Source organism: Plodia interpunctella, chromosome 3 (genome assembly GCF_027563975.2).
Source record: "Plodia interpunctella isolate USDA-ARS_2022_Savannah chromosome 3, ilPloInte3.2, whole genome shotgun sequence".
NCBI classification, from domain to species: Eukaryota; Metazoa; Arthropoda; class Insecta; order Lepidoptera; family Pyralidae; genus Plodia; species Plodia interpunctella.
The window spans coordinates 2,687,647-2,707,123 of NC_071296.1; the positions used below are offsets into that span (position 1 = coordinate 2,687,647).

The 19,477-nt window shown below is 35.3% G+C and overlaps 1 protein-coding gene across 1 annotated transcript; it reads left to right on the forward strand.

The window, feature by feature from the left end:
• Positions 1-2,469: 2,469 nt before the first annotated feature.
• LOC128683835 (integrin alpha-PS5-like) lies at positions 2,470-19,434 on the forward strand. Its single transcript, XM_053769823.1, has 26 exons — positions 2,470-2,618; positions 3,260-3,407; positions 4,251-4,348; positions 5,437-5,498; positions 5,791-5,827; positions 6,564-6,650; positions 7,041-7,124; positions 8,147-8,218; positions 8,696-8,778; positions 9,138-9,332; positions 9,608-9,707; positions 10,152-10,334; positions 11,399-11,493; positions 11,909-11,999; positions 12,275-12,417; positions 12,930-13,135; positions 13,756-13,972; positions 14,628-14,797; positions 15,052-15,133; positions 15,642-15,725; positions 16,319-16,460; positions 17,035-17,110; positions 17,534-17,645; positions 18,386-18,457; positions 18,690-18,967; positions 19,267-19,434. The coding sequence occupies exons 1-26, from the start codon at positions 2,612-2,614 to the stop codon at positions 19,343-19,345; spliced, it is 3,003 nt and encodes a 1,000-aa protein (XP_053625798.1). The 5' UTR covers positions 2,470-2,611; the 3' UTR covers positions 19,346-19,434.
• Positions 19,435-19,477: the final 43 nt, after the last annotated feature.

Below are 19,477 nucleotides of genomic sequence, written 5' to 3' on the forward strand. Positions count from 1 at the left end.
AGTGTATAATATCACTTGCTCTTTTGCAAAGATGATTATTATTTATTAATATATTGGTACGCATTTACAGCCACGGGTCCATCGAACCCGGTCCTTTGGTTCGTGGGACCGAAGCCAACATTTAAGAGGCCTTTATGTACCTTTTTATTCTAATAAGTGAGATGGCTGAACTGCAGAAGTCTATTGTATACTGTGGTATGACATAGTACTATTAGGAAACACTAACAGACATTTTATTATTATTATTTGTGGCTCCTACATGTTATCGGTGAACTCAAACCGCCGCGAGTGAAATTATTCGCGATGAGTCTGAAACGGTTCTCCGACAATTGCTTCGTCTACGAACGTTTCGTACAGAATTGAGGAGACATTCTGTCGGCGAATCGTTCGTAGATGAAGGGTTCTGTCGTTCAAACGCCCGATGTCGAAACATTCTGTCGACGAAATGTTCTCATTCGCGTTGTTTATATATGTGCTATTTTTACCGCAACGAACAACCAGCAATGTACTTTGAAACAGCTTTTTTTGTAGCTACTTCGCACAGTCGTAGGTATTGCTAGCTATCAGACCATTGGCACGCATATCATCCTTGACGACATCAAACCAGTCTTGGGTTTGTACTTCTTTAGCACAAAACTGTCGTGCCGATAATGCATAAATAAATAAACTAGGACAAATCACACAGATTGAGCTAGCCCAAAAGTAAGTTCGAGACTTGTATTATGGGATACTAACTCAACGATACTATATTTTATAACATATTCATATATAGATAAACATCCAAGACCCGAGCCAAGCAGAAAAAGATCATTTTCCATCATGACCCGAGCGGGGATCGAACCCGGGACCTCTCGGTTCAGACGCAAGCACTTTACCACTGCGCCACCGAGGTCGTCAAAAAAATGCATAGTTGACATAAACCGATTTCATAGTATTCGCTTAGAGCCAATGCCTGAAAATATGCCACTAGGATCACCCCAGATGTATGGTAAATAGTGGATCAATAAAGCAATATTGGGGGAGAATATAAAAGAGATATCCGTATTCAAACACTGTCTGAAAATAGTATCCACGACCCAGCTCTTTTAAATATCGTGTTGGCTTTTCATAAAAACGTAGTTCTATTTTGACGTAGATATCTGCTTACGCAAATAGTGGTGTAAATAAAACTAAATTTAAAAAAATTGAAAACCGTAACTCAGAAGTTGCTTATATTGCATCTGAAAAGGGCTGATATAACGAATAACAAACATCATCGCGTGTATAGATTTGATATACCTATATTATGAAAATAAAAAAAAAATATATAAACTAGCATTTTCTATATAAATCTTTGTTTATTGTTTGTTATACCAAATTGTACAAAACACACAGGTAAAAAGTACATACACGACAAGAAGGGAAAATATATAATGGCGGATTTATCCCACGAACGGATCTTTTCCAGTCCTTCCAGTTCCGTAGTTCCGGCCCTCATACATAAAGTTTTCAACTTAATTCTGGCAGTTGTTGAGATTAATCTTCCGAATTGGATTCTCGGAACGCAAAATTACCCGAGATATTACTAAAAAGCGAAAATTGCTTTTTACGAAGAAAATCAAATAATTGTTGCCTTTTTATAAAAAGTACACTAACGAAAGCCATGTATAGTAGGGTATACAGTGACTATATCATCATTTTGTCAACATAGCAAGAGGATGATATTGTTACAGTGAATTGTTATTCACTGTATAGTAGGTATTAAACTAAAATTTGATACACAGACAATATTACGGTTTACATGGTGGTATGACACCAATATTTTCCCGCTTTAATCGCGACAGGAAAATAATAAGGTAAAAATAGCATGCTTATTCTATACATAAAACATATATATAATTATTTTTTGATTTTGTAACATTATAGTCTAGGAGCTATACCAATTTCTACACTATTCTTCTTCCTCATTTAATACTTAAATAAATATATATTTATAAATATATAGATAAAAATCACACAGATTGAGTTAGCCCCAAAGTAAGTTTGAAACTTGTGCTACGGAATACTAACTCAACGATACTATATTTAACATATACATGTATAGATAAACATCCAAGGCCCAGATCAGTTTCAGGTACCAGGACGTTCTGTTCTACGTTGTTATGTTATGTTAAGCATTGCCAGTTTTATAACGTGGCTGGAGGTATTTTTTGTCTTTCTTCTCGAGGATAGCCATGGCCTGTTTGACAGCGTTTTCTTCACCTCTCCTCATCACATGCCCGAATCAACACACTCACTGTGTCATTAAATAAATTGGCTTTACCAATTTCAACAAGTTTATTTAATTCATACGTTTTTAAACCCTATGAAAATGACTTCAACATGATTATCATTTTCTAAATCTATCTCAAAGGTAATTTTCGAGTCTTAAAATCCATATTGTTGGTCCACAACTCTCTAACTAAGTTTATTTATACCGATTACATTCGTTCAACATGAGTGCGCTGACAGCTAGAGAACGCCATTGCATTTTATAAGTCCTCCATTTGTACATAAATATTGTAATTTTGTGCAATAAATTTTATAAATAATAGTGAACAAAGTGGGGTAAAGAAGTGCAGGTGTCATAATAATGAAACGTAAGTAATTAATAATTTTCCATTACTTACTAATTTCTGATATTTTTGGCAGAAGCGGCACCATTAGCATTAATAGTCTGATTGATAACATCGGCACTTTCTCGGTTTGCCTCTTCTACCAAGATTGGCTAGGCATTTGTTTTCAAGTCAAGCAATTTTGGACAAGAGACGGTCGTACCAAGCTAATCTTGCATATATTCGCGTGTTCCCAGACGCATTCACGGCAAGACGGAAACACCCGAAGCCAAGGGCACGTGTAAAAAATAAACTTTGAAATTTTGAATATTATATTTATGTCATATATGCATATTTTATGCCGTGTTTGTTATTATATGATGCAAGTTGTTGCCAAGGCTATGAATCCCTTAGTCGCCTCGTACGACATCCACGGGAGGATATGGGGTTGACCAAGCTAGTAAGAAGAAGTGACATAGACTATATGACATATAGAACTGCTCGTTCTGCATCTCATAACCAATGGGTTTCTTGAAATGTCTAAGGAATGGAATGTCTAAAGTCTAACCAGTGGCAGCGTTTAGGAAACACGGCGAAACAAAGAAATGTAATATTATTATGTGCCCCCTCAAAACTTGCCTTTTTTGGGCAATCGGGTAAATATATACTAAATTTAATAATTTCAGTGGTCATTCTTCTTCTGCTGTATGATCTAAGATGGCTGTCGGCTGCCCTGATATACCATGAAGGGTCTATAAAAGAATTCGGTGCAGAAATCAGCGATAACTCCAACTCATTTGGTTATAGCGTCACTTTTACACCAGATAATAAAAGGTATAATTTTTTGAAGTGAAAACTTCTTTAGCGGCGTTGTGCACATTTTGTGATGGGTAAAAAAAGTTAAACTCGCGTCAGGACACGTACCTAACCTGATCGAAAATTCGTAAGACGTCAAAAATACACAACGTATATTCAAGTTTTCTCTTCTGCCGGCAACCAGTTTTTTATTTCTTTGTTGATTTAAAGGGGTTTTGTCACACAGTAAATAAAGAAATAAAATAAACAAATATATTAGGACAAATCACACAGATTGAGCTAGCTCCAAAATAAGTTTGAGACTTGTGTTATGGGATACTAACTCAACGATACTATATTTTATAACATATACATATATAGATAAACATCCAAGACTCGGGCCAATCAGAAAAAGATCATTTTCCATCATGACCCGACCGGGGTTCGAACTCGGGACCTCGGTTCAGTGGCAAGAACTTTACCACTGCGCCACCGAGGTCGTCAAAATAGCGCGTATATTAAGTATAATATTAGATTTCACCACTTAAATTAGGATCCTAATAACCTTTACATATGTTTTATCATACTAACATGCAATTTGGTCTAATTCGGGTTGGTAACGTCTTGAAAAAATTGTTATCAAATAAAAAAAAAACCGCATCCAAATCGATTCACCCGTTGATTATCTACGGTGCCACGTGCACAGACAGACAGACACACTTAGCGGTCAAACTTATAACACCCCTCTTTTTGCGTCGGGTGTTAACAACGACAGTGAGTAAAGACAAATTAAGTGAATTATAGAAATCAGGAATAAAATAACAAACTAGACATTTTACTAGGAGCGTTGAAACATTTTGATACAAATATTACTTGTTACAGATTAATAGTAGGAGCACCAAAAGCCAACGACGTCGGTGCGTTGTTTACCTGTGACATAGAAATAAGAAACTGCACGCAAATCAGCACTAATGTTGATGGTACGTATTAACTATTTGTATATTGACCCTGTTCTTTTTAACCCCCGACGAAAAAAGAGGGGTGTTACAAGTTTAACGTGTATGTCTGTGTATTTGTCTATGGCATCGTAGCTCCCAAACGGATGAACCGATTTTCTTTTAGTTTCTTTTGTATCATAGATAATTTTATTCTGGGTGTTCTTAGCCATGTTTCATGAAAATCCGTTCAGCCGTTCAAAAGTTGTAGCGAAATGAATATTGAAAGTCAGGGTTTTTTTTTTAATTTGTTTAACAAATAAACTTGTTTAAGAAAGAAGTGTTTAGGTTTAAAGATTCTCATAAAGACATATTTTACATCACTTACATGAGAATACAAAATACAAGAAATAATATATTCGTTGTCACATTAATAAACTGAACACAACAGACAAGTTTATTAAATAGAAATTATATGTTTGGCTAATTGTTTCTTGAATACATCGAACGAGTTAATATTCTTTATATCAGAGGGTATCTTGTTAAAAAGATGCGCAACTACGCATGTTATTGTCGAGCGGCCGTAGCGTGTTTTGTATATTCAAATATTTGAATATTGTATAAATCAAGATATAACTATGTTACACAGAATAAAATAAAAACTAAACTAAAAATTTATTAAACCCCCTTCGAGGTTGCTGGCATCATCTCTTCCTCTAGAAATGAGCTGATGATTTTCAAACGGCTGAACGCACAGCTAAGAATAATCTCGATAAAATACTATACAGACAGATAGACAAACATTCTAAATTGCTTTGGCTTCTATTAGTCCCATAAAGGAACCGCAATAATTATTTATCTTTAATATCTCTTATGTACATACAGACATTGCCCACTTTAAAGTTTTATTTTATGTATAGATTTACGTTTATGATTGAATATAAATTATCTTTTAGTTAAGCTTTATGTTTTATATTTATATTTTTCCAGATGATTGTTGCAAAATAACTTTTTGTTGTATTGACGTATTTTCATATAGCAATTAAAACTGCTCTGTCTTTGTCCGTCCTTTTAAGTTGCAACTTTATTAGTTAAGTCTATTATAAAATTGTGTTTTTTTTTTTGTATTACAGCACCTAAAGATTTCCATATTTGGTTGGGGGCCAATGTGAAAGCCGGAACTGACTTTTTTGCGGTATTTATAAACTTAAAAATCTTTTGACTTGCCTAATATATATACCTTGGGTATAGGTACCTTGGGTAGGTCCTTTAGGCGAAGTGTTAAGTTAAATTAACGCAAAGCTAACATTTCTAAAAAGTAGCACGTGTCCTCTGTAACGAATACACAAATCCCTTCACCCGTTTTAAAAGTGGTATTATTACAATGTACCGTATGGTCCCATTTCGTGTATATTATCTAGTTGTATTGTGTAACACCTACAGTACACCACTGTACAGTTCTTTTTAATTTATTTTACTATTTTCAGACTTGCGCTCCTCGCTATTATAATAAAAATAATTTTGGTAAGTATTAAAACTGCCTCGACTAAACATCTACTGTAAATAGTTATTTGGAATATATTCCAATTATTGATTAGTTGGGGTTATAATAAGTAATAAGTTAAGAAAACCTTATTGAAATTAACCACCCTCTATATAAGAACTAACTCGACAACTTTACATACTATTATATAGATTAGTGAATAGTCACAGTACTCTGTACGTATAGAATACACACGTTATGACTCTACTAGTGATGTTCACTTTTTGTAGCCTTGAATTAGAGTTTTAAGCACACAGGCAGATTATTTACTCACGTATATAATCTGGATGTGCGTTCAAAATTCGTCAGGATTTTTGCATATTTATATGAATGAATGAAATATATAAATATAAATATATTAGGACAAATCACACAGATTGAGCTAGTCCCAAAGTAAGTTGGGTTCGAGCCCCATACTAACTCAACGATAATATATTTTATAATAAATACATATATAGATAAACATCCATGACCAATGAGAAAAAGATCATTTTCCATCATGACCCGACCGGGGATCGAACCCGGTCGGGTCATGGGTTCAGAGGCATGCACTTTACCACTGCGACAACAGTGAATGAATGAATATTGTTGTATTAAATAAAGTGCATAAATAATATTAAACTTCAAATATTAAAATTATCTATAATTTCTGTCCATTTCATTAAGTGTTTTATTGATGATTATATTTTATTGTTTTTTTGATTCGTCTTGTTTTAGGTATCTTCAGCCGCTGTTATAAATATAACACAAAGAATAATGCTTTTATAAAATTAAAAGAGAAACATGTGTGGTCAAAGATATTTCGTAAGTCAATGCAATAATACAATGTTATTCAGTTTTTTTAACTAAGTATTTAAAATCTTGGAAACCAGAGATGGTTTCCTCTCGGTATAATTCCGGAATGAATGAATACTTCCAGATTTCCAGTTCAGAAATTAATCTACCGGGAAACATTCTTTCTAATGTTTCTAAAACGTTTTAAAAATTAAAACACATTGCTCCGTCGTAAAACGCTCCATAATAAATTTGCCGTATCTACATATTTCGTCATATTTACCGCCAAAACAAAATGGCGGCAAAACAAGTTGTATACCTACAAGTTGGCGACTCTGTATATAAAAAGGTACCCAATGGGGCGGGCGTATTGAAACTTCCGAGTTCGCTTCTCATGACTGCTTAAATTTTGTCCCGCAGAAGACTCCATGCTAACTTTAGGATGGAGTATGGATGTCGACACCAATGATAATATTTTGGTCGGCGGCCCAGCTATGTATAAAGGTAAGAAAACAAATGGAATTCCTTATTTTTCGCGACATATTTAATATCGAAATAAAATATCTACACCAAAGAGGAAGTTTTTGTTAGTTTGTGTGTATATATCTACGGAACTACCCAACCGATTGGTACTTACTTACCAACCGATTTATTTTATGAATGAATAATGTTTCCTTTGAACTGAATTACCAGTATTTAGTTTATTTCAAGTACTATATTTAGGGCCAGTTTTGTAGGCTCCGAAACATTTTCTGATGTGAATAGTATAATATAGAGGACCTATATACTTTCTAGAATATTATATTTTAGGTTATAGTATATTAAAAAGAATATACCAAAACAAAAAAGAAATTCTCTTCTAGTTTTGTCAGTTTTGTAAAACCGGGTTTTAGCAGCTTCTTCTTCATAGTCGCATTCCTCATGACTGTGATCATTACATGGAATTAAACTTTCTTTCACACAACGACTTTCTTAGAGTGGTTTACCATTGCGTTCTCCATTTCATACACAAGTTGATAATCAATCAGTGTGCAGGTTACCTCACGAGGCTTTCCTTCATCGGATGCGAGTGATGGACGATCAAAACTAAGTAGGTACTACACATGAGTCAGCAGATTGGTATATAAATTGATGTGACACAAGTAGGATTTGAACCTGCGACCTTTCGACTCACAGATGAGCGTCTTAACCGTCGAACCACCACCGCTTCAGCTAGCTAGATTGCTCAAATATCTGATAGTAGCCCCGCATACAGCAATGTTAATTGATTTGGAGCAAAAATACATTTTTTTATGTATGTTTGTAACACGATAACTTTCGAACCTTTGGTCTGATTTTGATGAAATTTAAAAGGTATGTAGGATACGTCAATAGAATTTTTAAGTTCGTGTGGCATCAAAATCGGTTATGTCATTTTTGAAATATTCTCAATTTTGTAAAAACTCATCAAAATTGTGTTCGCGAACAACTGGTTACTGAATAATGTTTTTATTTATCAATCAACATTGAATGATATTATCTTTTAGGTCGCGCTGCTGTATATATCAAGCAAAACAGTCCCCTGATAATACAATACGAAAAAATTCCGACAAATTTTGGTAAGACTCTTAAAAAAAACAATTTGATATTTATAGAATTTTCTTATTTAATTCTTACGCTTTTTTAAGTAAGTAGTTTGTTGTTTTTCATTCGTTTTGATTTTTCTTCAATTAGTTGCAGTTTAATGTATTAAACTGAGATATAATAAATGTGGATGTAATAAAAAATGCCATACTTAAAATACTTATTATTATAAACATGAAAGTGTTTGTTTTTCCTTCTTTCACGTCAAAATACACAAAGCAACTCCAACTTCATACTAAAAATTACCTCAATTTTTAGTATGAAGATGGTAAGCTGAATAGTGACATAAACTACCTTTTCACCGCGAGCGGAGCCGCGGATAGGTGTTTGTTACTAAACATATTACAGCCAAAATTTGGACGCGGTATAACTAAAAACTTTATTTCGTATGTATTTTGTAATTTCAATTATAATTTCAATGCATATTTTTATAATGTATAACTGTATTTTAGGTTATAGTGTATTAAATAGAATATACCAAAACAAAAAAGAAATTTTGGTGTCTTCCACCTACGGCCATCATGGATTCGGAATGGTACTTCCATATTTTATTTACCTATTAGATATGTATTTTAATATATTCTTACTTGGATTTTTGCACTTTAATTTTGGTACTAATTCGTTACCAAATTAATTATGTAATTATCTTGTTTTATTTGAAATTTAATTACTATTTTCATACTTCTAGAATTAACACAATATTTTATAAACAATATAGATACTTTATTATTGGTATATAGATATTATAAAATAATAACTTATCTTAAAATAATTGTTTCTGAACTATCTTTTACCAGTATCACGATTCGTATATATATTAACGCTATTAATCTTATAAATAAATGTATGTGTGCTTCAACATATGAGACATATTTCATAAACTTCCTACCTAAGGTCTTATTTCGTGACTTCAAAACCGGTGCTATAATGAGGGAGATTCGAGGGAAGCAAGTTGGTGCGATGTTTGGTGCGTCCTTGTGTGCCGTCAGCGTAGGACCCGGTGGACAGTCAGTGTTGCTGGTTGGGGCTCCGACGTATGCACTCCAGGAAATGTACAACACTGGTGCTGTATTCGTTTACAAGGATATTGTGAGTGATCGCAAACCATTATTATATTATTAGGTAAAAACAGAATAAATTATACAAATCTTTCTCAGGAATCACCCTATCAATTGATGAAAACCGCATGAAAATACCTTATAAACAGACAGACAGACAGACGCGGCCGCATATCAAATTACCATATTAATTACAAATGGATTTTTATGCCGCGGAAATATAGGCTAGTTAGTTTAGTAATGTATTTGTGTAGATTGATGTGCTGTCGACTTTACCTGGTAAATCTGGTCTAATATTAATTTCAGGACACTAACATCTACAGAGAAGTCTTGGGCAATAGTAATAATGGTCATTTTGGATATGCTTTAGCCAATCTTGGTGACCTCAACGGGGATAAGAAAGATGGTATGATTTTATTCATCAAATGCTTGTTTCACCGCTTGCTAATAATGTATCTGATAGCCTATATGTAATATATCGAACAGATAGCGTTAAAAATAGTATTCACAAATGTTGGAAAGGGCTAACTGGCCAATCACCTCAGGCAGATTTATCTCACTGTTAGTTTTATTTGTACAATATATTATTTGTCAGATTACAATTTGATATTTTTTATTTTTCATTTAAATGACAGTTTTAAAAATACGCTGAGGTTTGTTTTATTATCATACAAGAAGACAAGCAGGCATGCCGCCAAACTGATAGGAATTGGTCACATCAGCCTAGGGACGCCTGCAACACCAGTCAGAGCTGTCACACACGTGTCCCATCGCACTTTTCGCGTCCTTTTCGAAAAAAACCACGCCAGCTCATTCTGAATACAGACATTTTCACAATCACATTTTTTAGATATAGCAATATCGGCTCCTTACGAAGACGAAAACCGTGGAGTCGTGTACATATACTCTGCGGCACACCTTCTGGATCGGGACAAAGCCGCCCCATATCTGCAAAGGATAACGAGTGAAAAATACCATTCGTTCGGACTTAGTCTCTACGCGCTCCCGGATTACGATCAAAATGGGTGCAAAGGTATTTTATTTCCATACTAGCGGCCCGTCCGGGCTTCGCTCGGGTAAAAACATAGTAAATTATACATCTAAACCTTTCTCACACTATATATTGATGAAAACGGCATGAAAATACGTTTATCACGACAAACGCGGCAGTCGACTTTGTTTTATAACATGTAAGCATGCGCATATAGTTCTTTCTCTTTCGCACCGGAGCGTTTTGACAATTGCATTCACGACAATGACGCCTAAAGACCCCAGGCTTTCCTAAGGCCTTTATAAATAAAAAAGAAGAAGAGGCGACCTTTTCTTGTAGATAAAGAGTGGACTTATTTTCGGGCAGGTTATTAAATACTCATGTTGTGCAGCGAAAGGTGTTGGGACGCGGTGGCTTCCTTCTGCGAGGCTGTCATGTCGCAGAAGGAGGCCGCCGAGAGGGAGCGTGAGGCGCAAGCCAACGCCCCTCTAAATAGGAGAGGAAGACGTGGCAGGCGGCGGGCACGATACGCCCGTCGTCTGCTACGGTGAGGACGCCTGGCGAGGCAGAACCGGGGGGCGTCGTGGTGAAATGTCCGCGATCCCATGGCGCCCCCATCAACGGTTGGTTGGAAAACGCCGCAGGAGGTTTTAGTGGGTAGTCTGGGCCGGCAGCGGCCTGGGAGCCCCACACTCCGGGGGAGATGTTCTTCCCCTGGGTCGCCCGTAAATGGGTTTCCTCCTGCGAGAACAAAAAAAAAAAAAAGGTTATTAAATACTTATACATAGGTATATTTCTATGTTACGCAAGCACAAGCACCAGCCAAGTGATTCGTCCCCCCATTCTAGCACCTTTATCAAAACATAGCTTGTACATATTATAATGCCTATTTCGCGTGGAGATATAGTGATTTATCTTCTCTTCACTTATCACTCTCCTCTATGCATATAATGATATCACGTACTGCGCACAGCTACTTCCGTCAATGGTTGTGGGAGTATCTGGGAGAAGTGTCAAAAACCAACATTTATAATTATACCCAACCAACCTAACATTTATAAACTTAACAATATTAATATAACCAACATTTATAAACTTAATTTCAGAACTGGCGATTGGTGCGCCGCAGAGCAATACGACTGTGTTGTTGCGGTGTCTGGCCACCGTCACAGTCACCGTTAAGGAGTTGAAGCCGAGAGGCGTAAGTCACTCCTCATGAAGCCCACATCATTTCTGATCATTCTGGTTTTGAAAGCTAGGCGCTTGTTACAAAGTTTGCTGACATCTGAACAAACCGTAGGGAAGCTCCAGAGAGGGTACGTACGTGCGTGATCGAGTTCATATGTGGCCGTCCAAACTAAAAGGGACCTTATGGCGGTTGGCACTTAAATCTTACGCCATTATTGAACATATATCAACATATATTAATACATATATTCATACATGCAGTGATTCACCATTATTTTGCTATATTTCTGAGGAAAACACGATTCTGCCAGGTCCTTAATACTCTGATGTGTGGTGATAGACCTTTTGTATACATATTAATCGACATATCATAAAGATAACACAAAAAAATATTGTTTTCTCTGTCTATAAAATCCTCTTTTTTCCAGAAATTAAGTATTACAACTGGATTTGCATCGTTTATGTTTGAATCGTGTTTGTCTTTTCAATATCCCAAACTGCCGGAAACTATAAACGCAAGTGAGTGTTCGAGACATACTCGTAATACCCATAAAAATATAGTACATACAGGGTATCAATAAAAAGTTTTGCTAATTCGAGCTGTTAGGTTTTTTTATTTTGAGAAACGCTTAGTTTGCTAATGAAATATAAAAATTTCGCTAACTTTAATAGAAATTAAATATAATAGGAGTAACACACCATTGTAGGGGTTTAAAAAGTAGCGTTGGTAACCTTAGATGACATAAACAAACCATAAAATAGACAAATAAACAATAATTTAATATTTTCTCTAGCTTTTTCGGTGCAAGTAAACATACCAAACCTGAAAATCGAAATATCGGAAACGAGCAAGATGAACACTATCACTTACAGAGCCAGCGTAACGTCAGACAAAAAGGAGGAATATTGCCAAAATCTAACTGTTTCTACTCCACTTGTAAGTAAATTATCCATATTTTAAAACTTACCAAAAGCTGTAGTTTATGTAGTAATTAAACGTTTTGAACAAATTAATGAACTATTGTTTCCCATAAATCAAATAAATTTCCATGGAAATTAGAATGACTCATCCTTTCTGCTAAAAATCCAAGCTCACAATAACAATCCAAGTGTAATATTCTAAATGTACATACCTATGGAAGTTTGGATGTGTGTAAGTATATTATAGTATGAGAATGTTTGTTCCTCGATAACGTAAACTCTACTGGACAAATATTAATTAAATCTAGCACACAAGCACAATTTAATCTTAAATAGCACATATGAAACTTATTATTCAGAAATTATACGACTAGTTAAGTCGCGCCCGGGCGTTAATTTGTCAATATCCTATTATATACTATAAATGTCCTAATGTCCAATTAAAAAAAAAAACAACATCTAAATGCTGACATAAATTTAAATTAAAGAAAATACTAGATCATGAAAATAAAATCGATACGTTTTAAGGACGCGCCATACGAACCAACAATGTATTACCAAATTTCCGCAATTCTTCTCGACGACCCGAGAGACGTGGAGACTTTCTCGCCGTCTCGCGTGACCACCAGCGACCTGAGCGTGCTGACCGTACCTGGCACCGCGTGGTTAGGAGAATGTATGAATATCGCGAAATGCATACCAAAATTGGATATGAGCGTTCGACTTTCTATACCGTAAGTAAAACACATTATTAATCAATTTTACTTTGTTTTCTTTTTCTTTTTCTTCTAGCCTTCCAGTTATATCTCACAGCTGTAGTTTTTCTAATAATCTATATTGATTCCAGTGTGCTGCTATTATATGTGATGTGGATCCCCTGCGGAGGCAGGGAATTAGATTATCCCGCCATCGTAAGAAGATTTCTTATGATATCGTAATTATGTCCCACTAGCTGCGCCCCAGGGCTTCGCACCCGTGGCAATTTCCGGTTAAAAGTACCCTATGTGTTATTGCAGGTTATATTCTACCCGTGTACCAAATTTCATAATAATCGGTCCAGTAGATGTATGTGTGTTTGATACCTTACCTTACCTTACCTTTGTTACTTCACTTCACTTTGTTATTCACTTTGCGTGAAAGAGTAACATACACACATACATACTCAGAAACTTTCGCATTTGTTATATTGATAAGATTAGTAGGATAATTTCCCCTCTCGATTTTATTTAAAATACTATAGACATCGGACTACAAAATAATTGCATTGAGGTTCTGTTCTTGCCTTTTAAGCTACGGAACACAAGGACAATAAATAACAATAAAATAATGAACCCAAGGAAAACAAATATTGCAGAACAAGCTCGCCGTACATCGTCGGGTCTACTGATCAGGAAACCGTAAGGATATCCGTGAAAAGCGAGGGAGACCCGGCGTACAGCACATGCATTCGAGTGTACCTGAAAAGAATCAACCTACACAGTATGCCTAATTCGTGCGTGTTGCCACCTGCTGGAGGAAACGAGACACTATTATGCAGGCCAATTAAACTGCTGCGAAATAAAACAACATGGGTTCGTTTATTTTTAAGTTCGTTTATATTTAAACGTAATATTCGAATCTCCACTTGAAAATATTAAATAGTTTTTAGTTCTAAGAAAAGTAACCAAAGAGGAGGACTAACCAAAGTGAAGGGCCGTCCTCGAAATTTACGGCCAAGAATAATTTCCCAATATTCTTCAAAAAATTTTTTAGGAAATTTAAATTCTACGCGGCTACGAAGTGGTGGTGGTGTAATGATTAAGACGCCCGCCTGTGGTTCGTAGGTCCCATGTTCGAATCCTACTCATGCCACATGAGTTTGTATACCAATCTGACTCATGTATAGTAGTTGTCATCGTCCACCACTTCCGGTGAAGGAAAACATCGTGAGGAAACCTGCACACTGGTTGATTCTTATTAACTTGTGTGTGAAATGAAAAAAGCAATGGCAAACCACTCCATTAATAATGCCAAGAGAGTTGTTGTGTGTGTTTCATTCCACGTAACAACCAGCCATGCCCTCAGCCATGAGGAATGCGACTATGAAGAAAAAATTCTACGAGAAATACTCCGTTTTCGGAAACTTCTACAGAAAACGGAGAGTTTAATTAATTCGACAAATCGATATAAAAGTTACAATGTGTAAATGTATCACCATCATATATTTAGCCCTTTAACAAATTACAGGATATCGATATAAAACTGGACACTAAATCGATCGAGAGCGATTCAGATGAAGGGGACAAAGATTTTCAAATAATCGCGCACCTGTATGACGATTGCAGTGCCAATATTACCAATGAGAAGGCCGAGCTTGTGCCGCTAAAAAGAGATAGCGCACACGTGGTCGGTAAAGGGTAAGTGTTTAGGCGTGGTTGTGCCGTACACCCTATATTTTTCGGTCTCAACAAAATTGTCTTTGGTTTTACATGGTGTTGCACCAGTCAACTTTGACGTTAACTAAGTCAAGTTAGATTTAGTCAAGATGACTGTGCAACCCACCATACACAACTTAAAAGAAATGTAAAACTAAATTCTATCAGAATTTTAAGATTTTTGTCCATATAATTTATTTTCAATAATATTTTCTATTTACATATTTATTATACAGAGTTATAAAACATGGCGGTATGATTAACATCACAAGAGACGAAATAGAAACTTCTTCAAAACAAATTCAGCACACATATATTGTGAGTATACTTGCACAATGGAATTAGTAGGTACTCGAAGTACTTACTAAATCCATGACATACACCTCATTCACACGGACGTCGAAAAAAAGTTTATTTTGACATAATATAAGCGACATTCAACATTCAACCTAACGCTCAACTCTAAAATATATTCGCAAAAAAAGGGTTGCCGTGTGAAAGTATAAAATCTCGTAACATTTTACAGATCTAGTTGTATTTCGAGGCTTAGTTGTAGCTAAGCCCAGAAATACGACCTAGGTGACCTACGTGCTGCCAGTCTCAGTTACAGCTTACTTACTTTAGCCTACGAGTTTAGCCGTAACATATACACGGATGCATTTTGAAATTACGCTGTTTGCTTACCATCAGGCGACCTGCACGCTCGTATGCCCATACCATAAAAAACGCCCGTGAGAACGAGACGTTGTTTCTGTTTTCATTAGTCAGTTTCAGTTGGTTTATTGTGAATTATATAAATAAATGACCTTGCATTATTCTTTCACAGATAAATAATAAAGGGCCCACTACGTGGCACACGTTGAGAGCTATTGTAACACTTCAAAAAGAGTTCTTTCTTGACGGGATTTCTGTAAGCAAACTTTTTTATATGTGCATACTATCTGCATAGTTATAGATAATATAATGTATAATATAATGTAAAATGGTTATATATAATGATATGGTAGATACTTATAAAACGATTTTACGATTTTAAGTTAAAATTTACTTACGATATTCGTCTATCGAATATAGACAATGTGTGTACATTATTTATATAAGACAAACTTTTGCCCGCGGCTTCGCCCACGTTATGCCTTCCTATGTCTTTCTTCGTACTTAAAACTATATGTATGTAAAATTTTAAGATGATTGGTTGGTAGAAAGAGCGTGAAGAGGTACCAAGCGTTTGTTTGTAACCTCTTTACGCTCTGTTTGTTTAAACTTACTGTCGATATCAGGCAACAACAGCATTCCCAAAGAGAATTGACGTCAATCGTAAAATTAAACCCGATTAATCTAAATTTAAAGTTTTATTTTATGCGGCTCAGATATGGATAAAATAATTAATAGCAGCATAAACTTTAATAAAATGTAGAAATTTATTTCTGCAATAAACTTTTGACTTTACTGATTTTATAATAAGTATTTTTTTTATTTATTTATATTTGTATTATGTTACAGCCAATTTCTAACCCAGATTACGAATGTACGCAACACGAGGATACTGATAACGAGTATGTTAGCAATTGTGAAATATTTACATTGAAAGGGAACCAGAAGCAAGAAATTGTTCTTGCGATTGATATATTGCCTAAAATATTTGGTGAGTTAAACGTCCCATATATCAATATATATATATATAGTGTGTAGTATAACTAATTAAAACAAAGTATTTAAAAAAAGATAAGAATTACGAACATATTGTAACAAAACAACTATTAACATTAGTGAAAATAACACACAATATTAATAATGAATTTACAAAAATCATTAATAGTCTGTCAAAAATGCCACCGCGACACAGGTCAATAGTAATTTAGGGCAATGATATGATTATGTGAATTGATGTTAATTTCTAATAGCGTTCCGAATACGCAAAAAATATTGGTTTTATCTAATTCGCTCTATAAATTTTTTATATGCATTACTGTAATAATGTTCCGATGGTAATGTTCCAAAAGGTTACCACTATTTGTTGGAAACATTTTATCGATTTTCTATATCAAGTATATGTTAAAAAAATCACAATCAATCAAAATCAAATCATTTATTCAGAAATATAGCCTTCACAGCCACTTTCACGTCATATTCTAAATTAAATTATATTTACCAAAGGTACAAACTGCTACCGTTCATTTATACTATATATTTATATTGCTATACCGTGTCTGTTTCAGAAACTTTAAAAAATAAACAGCTAAAAGTAACATCGCACTTGAAACTGTTTGTTGATGGAGCTGAGAAATCTGCCAGGTAAATCATATAATTTCATAATATTTTTAGGTATCGAAGTAGAAAATAATATCGATAAATTATAATGCTAACGTTTGTCTGTGTGAAACAAAACACACAGGAAATTGTACTCTATGTCCTTCTCCGTACTCGCATTCAAATCCATATCTACTAATATTGTAAATGCGACAGTCTAGATCGATTTTGATGAAATTTGGTATGCATGTAGTTAATAAACCCGATCAAAGGCTCCTTTTTTTTTCAAAAATCAACACCCAAATGGGTTGGTGAATGTTTGTATGAAAATCACGTGTGTTTCAATATCACGCGGGCGAAGCCACGGGCAAATTTTTAGAAATCGGTTTTAGTACATAAAGCATGAAGAAGTAACAAATGAACACATCGTATTTTTTGGGTATTTTACATTAATGTTGTTAATTACAGTGTCGTCAGCACGCTCCGTTTCTACGAGATCAAAGTCGAAACGTGGATTCTTGTGGTGGCAGCCTTGTTCGGAGTGGTCATCATCATGATCGCAGCCTTCATATTGTACGAGGTACGACCACGGTTCCCCATAGGGTTGACAATCCTACTTTGTAATATATAGATATGTAGCGGGAGCTAGGTGATTATACTCGACCGCCACAAAGGAAAGGTCTTCCCGCCAGGCTAGGTGTTGCGCCTGGGGAACCGCTATTATGTCGGAGGTTGTATTTATGCTTCTAATCGAAAACGCACTGTCTGCGCGGTCTAGGCTTGTTAGCTGTCCATAGTGAGTCGACCGTCGTGCCATCTGTCCGTAGTGTTCTGGATCACTTGTGTGGCTTGTTATTCGTTGCGTTTGGTCGGCTTTTTACACCTGCGCCGTTCTGCATGTGGCTTGGTAGATGTCGCCACAGATATTATTTATGACGTAACATATTAGACGAAACTACTACTTATATTTTATCAACTTAAGGATTCCTTGAGAAACCTATTTATTGAAAGAACTCCACACAAAAACAATTAAATAGTAGTATAATATATTTTTATGGGTAGTGAACTAACTCCAAAACTATATACTTAGTCTAAAATTTGGCAGCCCTAGTTTATTTTTTATCTATCGGCCTTAATATTGACGAGACAATCGGCAGTGAACAGACTGACACAGCCCTGTCTACGATCTCCAAACGCAGCAACGTTCAAGACTGATTTCAGAATTGAACGACGGATTGCCTCGCGTAAACAGTTGTGCAAAGAAAGTTGGTATTATCAAAATACTCCAAATTGCATTTTTTTATTAAATTTTATTTTCAGTGTGGTTTCCTGAGAAGAAAGAAGAAGCAAGATTTAAGAGAGCTGAGAAAAAATGTCCTGAGGCAGAGTGTGGTAAGATTGCTCGATATCCTCTCGCTCTCTTCTTCCTCGATTTCTTCCTCAGCTATCCCGCAGTAACTAATTTATGCTACAGAATGAAGCTAGAGATATTTACAGGCTGATTACGCCAGAATTAAAAGTTATTTATATATTTTAAAGATATTTTCAGTCTTACCATTTTCTCCATTATGTTATTGGGATTATTTATAATACATATTAAAAATAATAATTTATATTTAAACAGAGACGTTCCACCGTTATACAACATAATGTGAAGGACAATTCAGAACGGGAGAGACTTATTAAAGAAGAAAAATCTTCAACCGAAGAAGGTCCAAGTACATCCAATAATGCTGAAGTAAACGAAGAATTTGTTAAGAAAGAAAAGGAAATAAACAACAAAGCCGATGAAATTGAAATACAGGTCGATGACAAAGACAAGAAAGATCAAGGCGCAAAAAGTTTAGATTCGGTTGAATGTTTTAAAACTGAGATTAAGAAAGGGAAGAAAAACGATCCAATGTAAGTAGACCGCTCTCTCCTTCAGCCGTTCGTCCCCACTTACCACGGTCGTCGGCATCCCTGGTTGTCAGACCATTGGCCCGCATATCATCCTTGACGACAAAAAGCCAGCATTTCTTGAGTTTACCCCTTCTACCAGAGCCAGGCGGAAGCGTCATATAGCCTAAATTAATTCGTGGCTATACAAAGCTATCAGTCGATTCTTCTTCTACTTTTATTTTATTTTTCTTCATTTATGGAAATAATGTGTTCAACCAGTGATTTATGAAACCAATTCAATATTTTATAATTTTTTGCAGTGCAAATATAATAATCGGTGGACTTCAGAAAAACATTCGTCGAAGAGACGTCCAACCTGATGCAGACAACAATCTCTAGTGGTTTTTATATGATTATGTAATAATAGAAGATGTGTGTCTATAAATGGGTATTTGTTAAAATAAATATTTGTGATGAAGCTTCTCTCATCTGAGCGTTTTTCAGTTCCTTCTTCCATAGAAGCCATAGAAC

Excerpts from the sequence above, each read along its gene's own strand:
- LOC128683835 (XM_053769823.1), top strand. Across the intron at positions 5,828-6,563 it reads TTATAATAAAAATAATTTTG|GTATCTTCAGCCGCTGTTAT; the intron begins GTAAGTATTAAA and ends GTCTTGTTTTAG. Across the intron at positions 17,646-18,385 it reads CAGCCTTCATATTGTACGAG|TGTGGTTTCCTGAGAAGAAA; the intron begins GTACGACCACGG and ends TTTTATTTTCAG.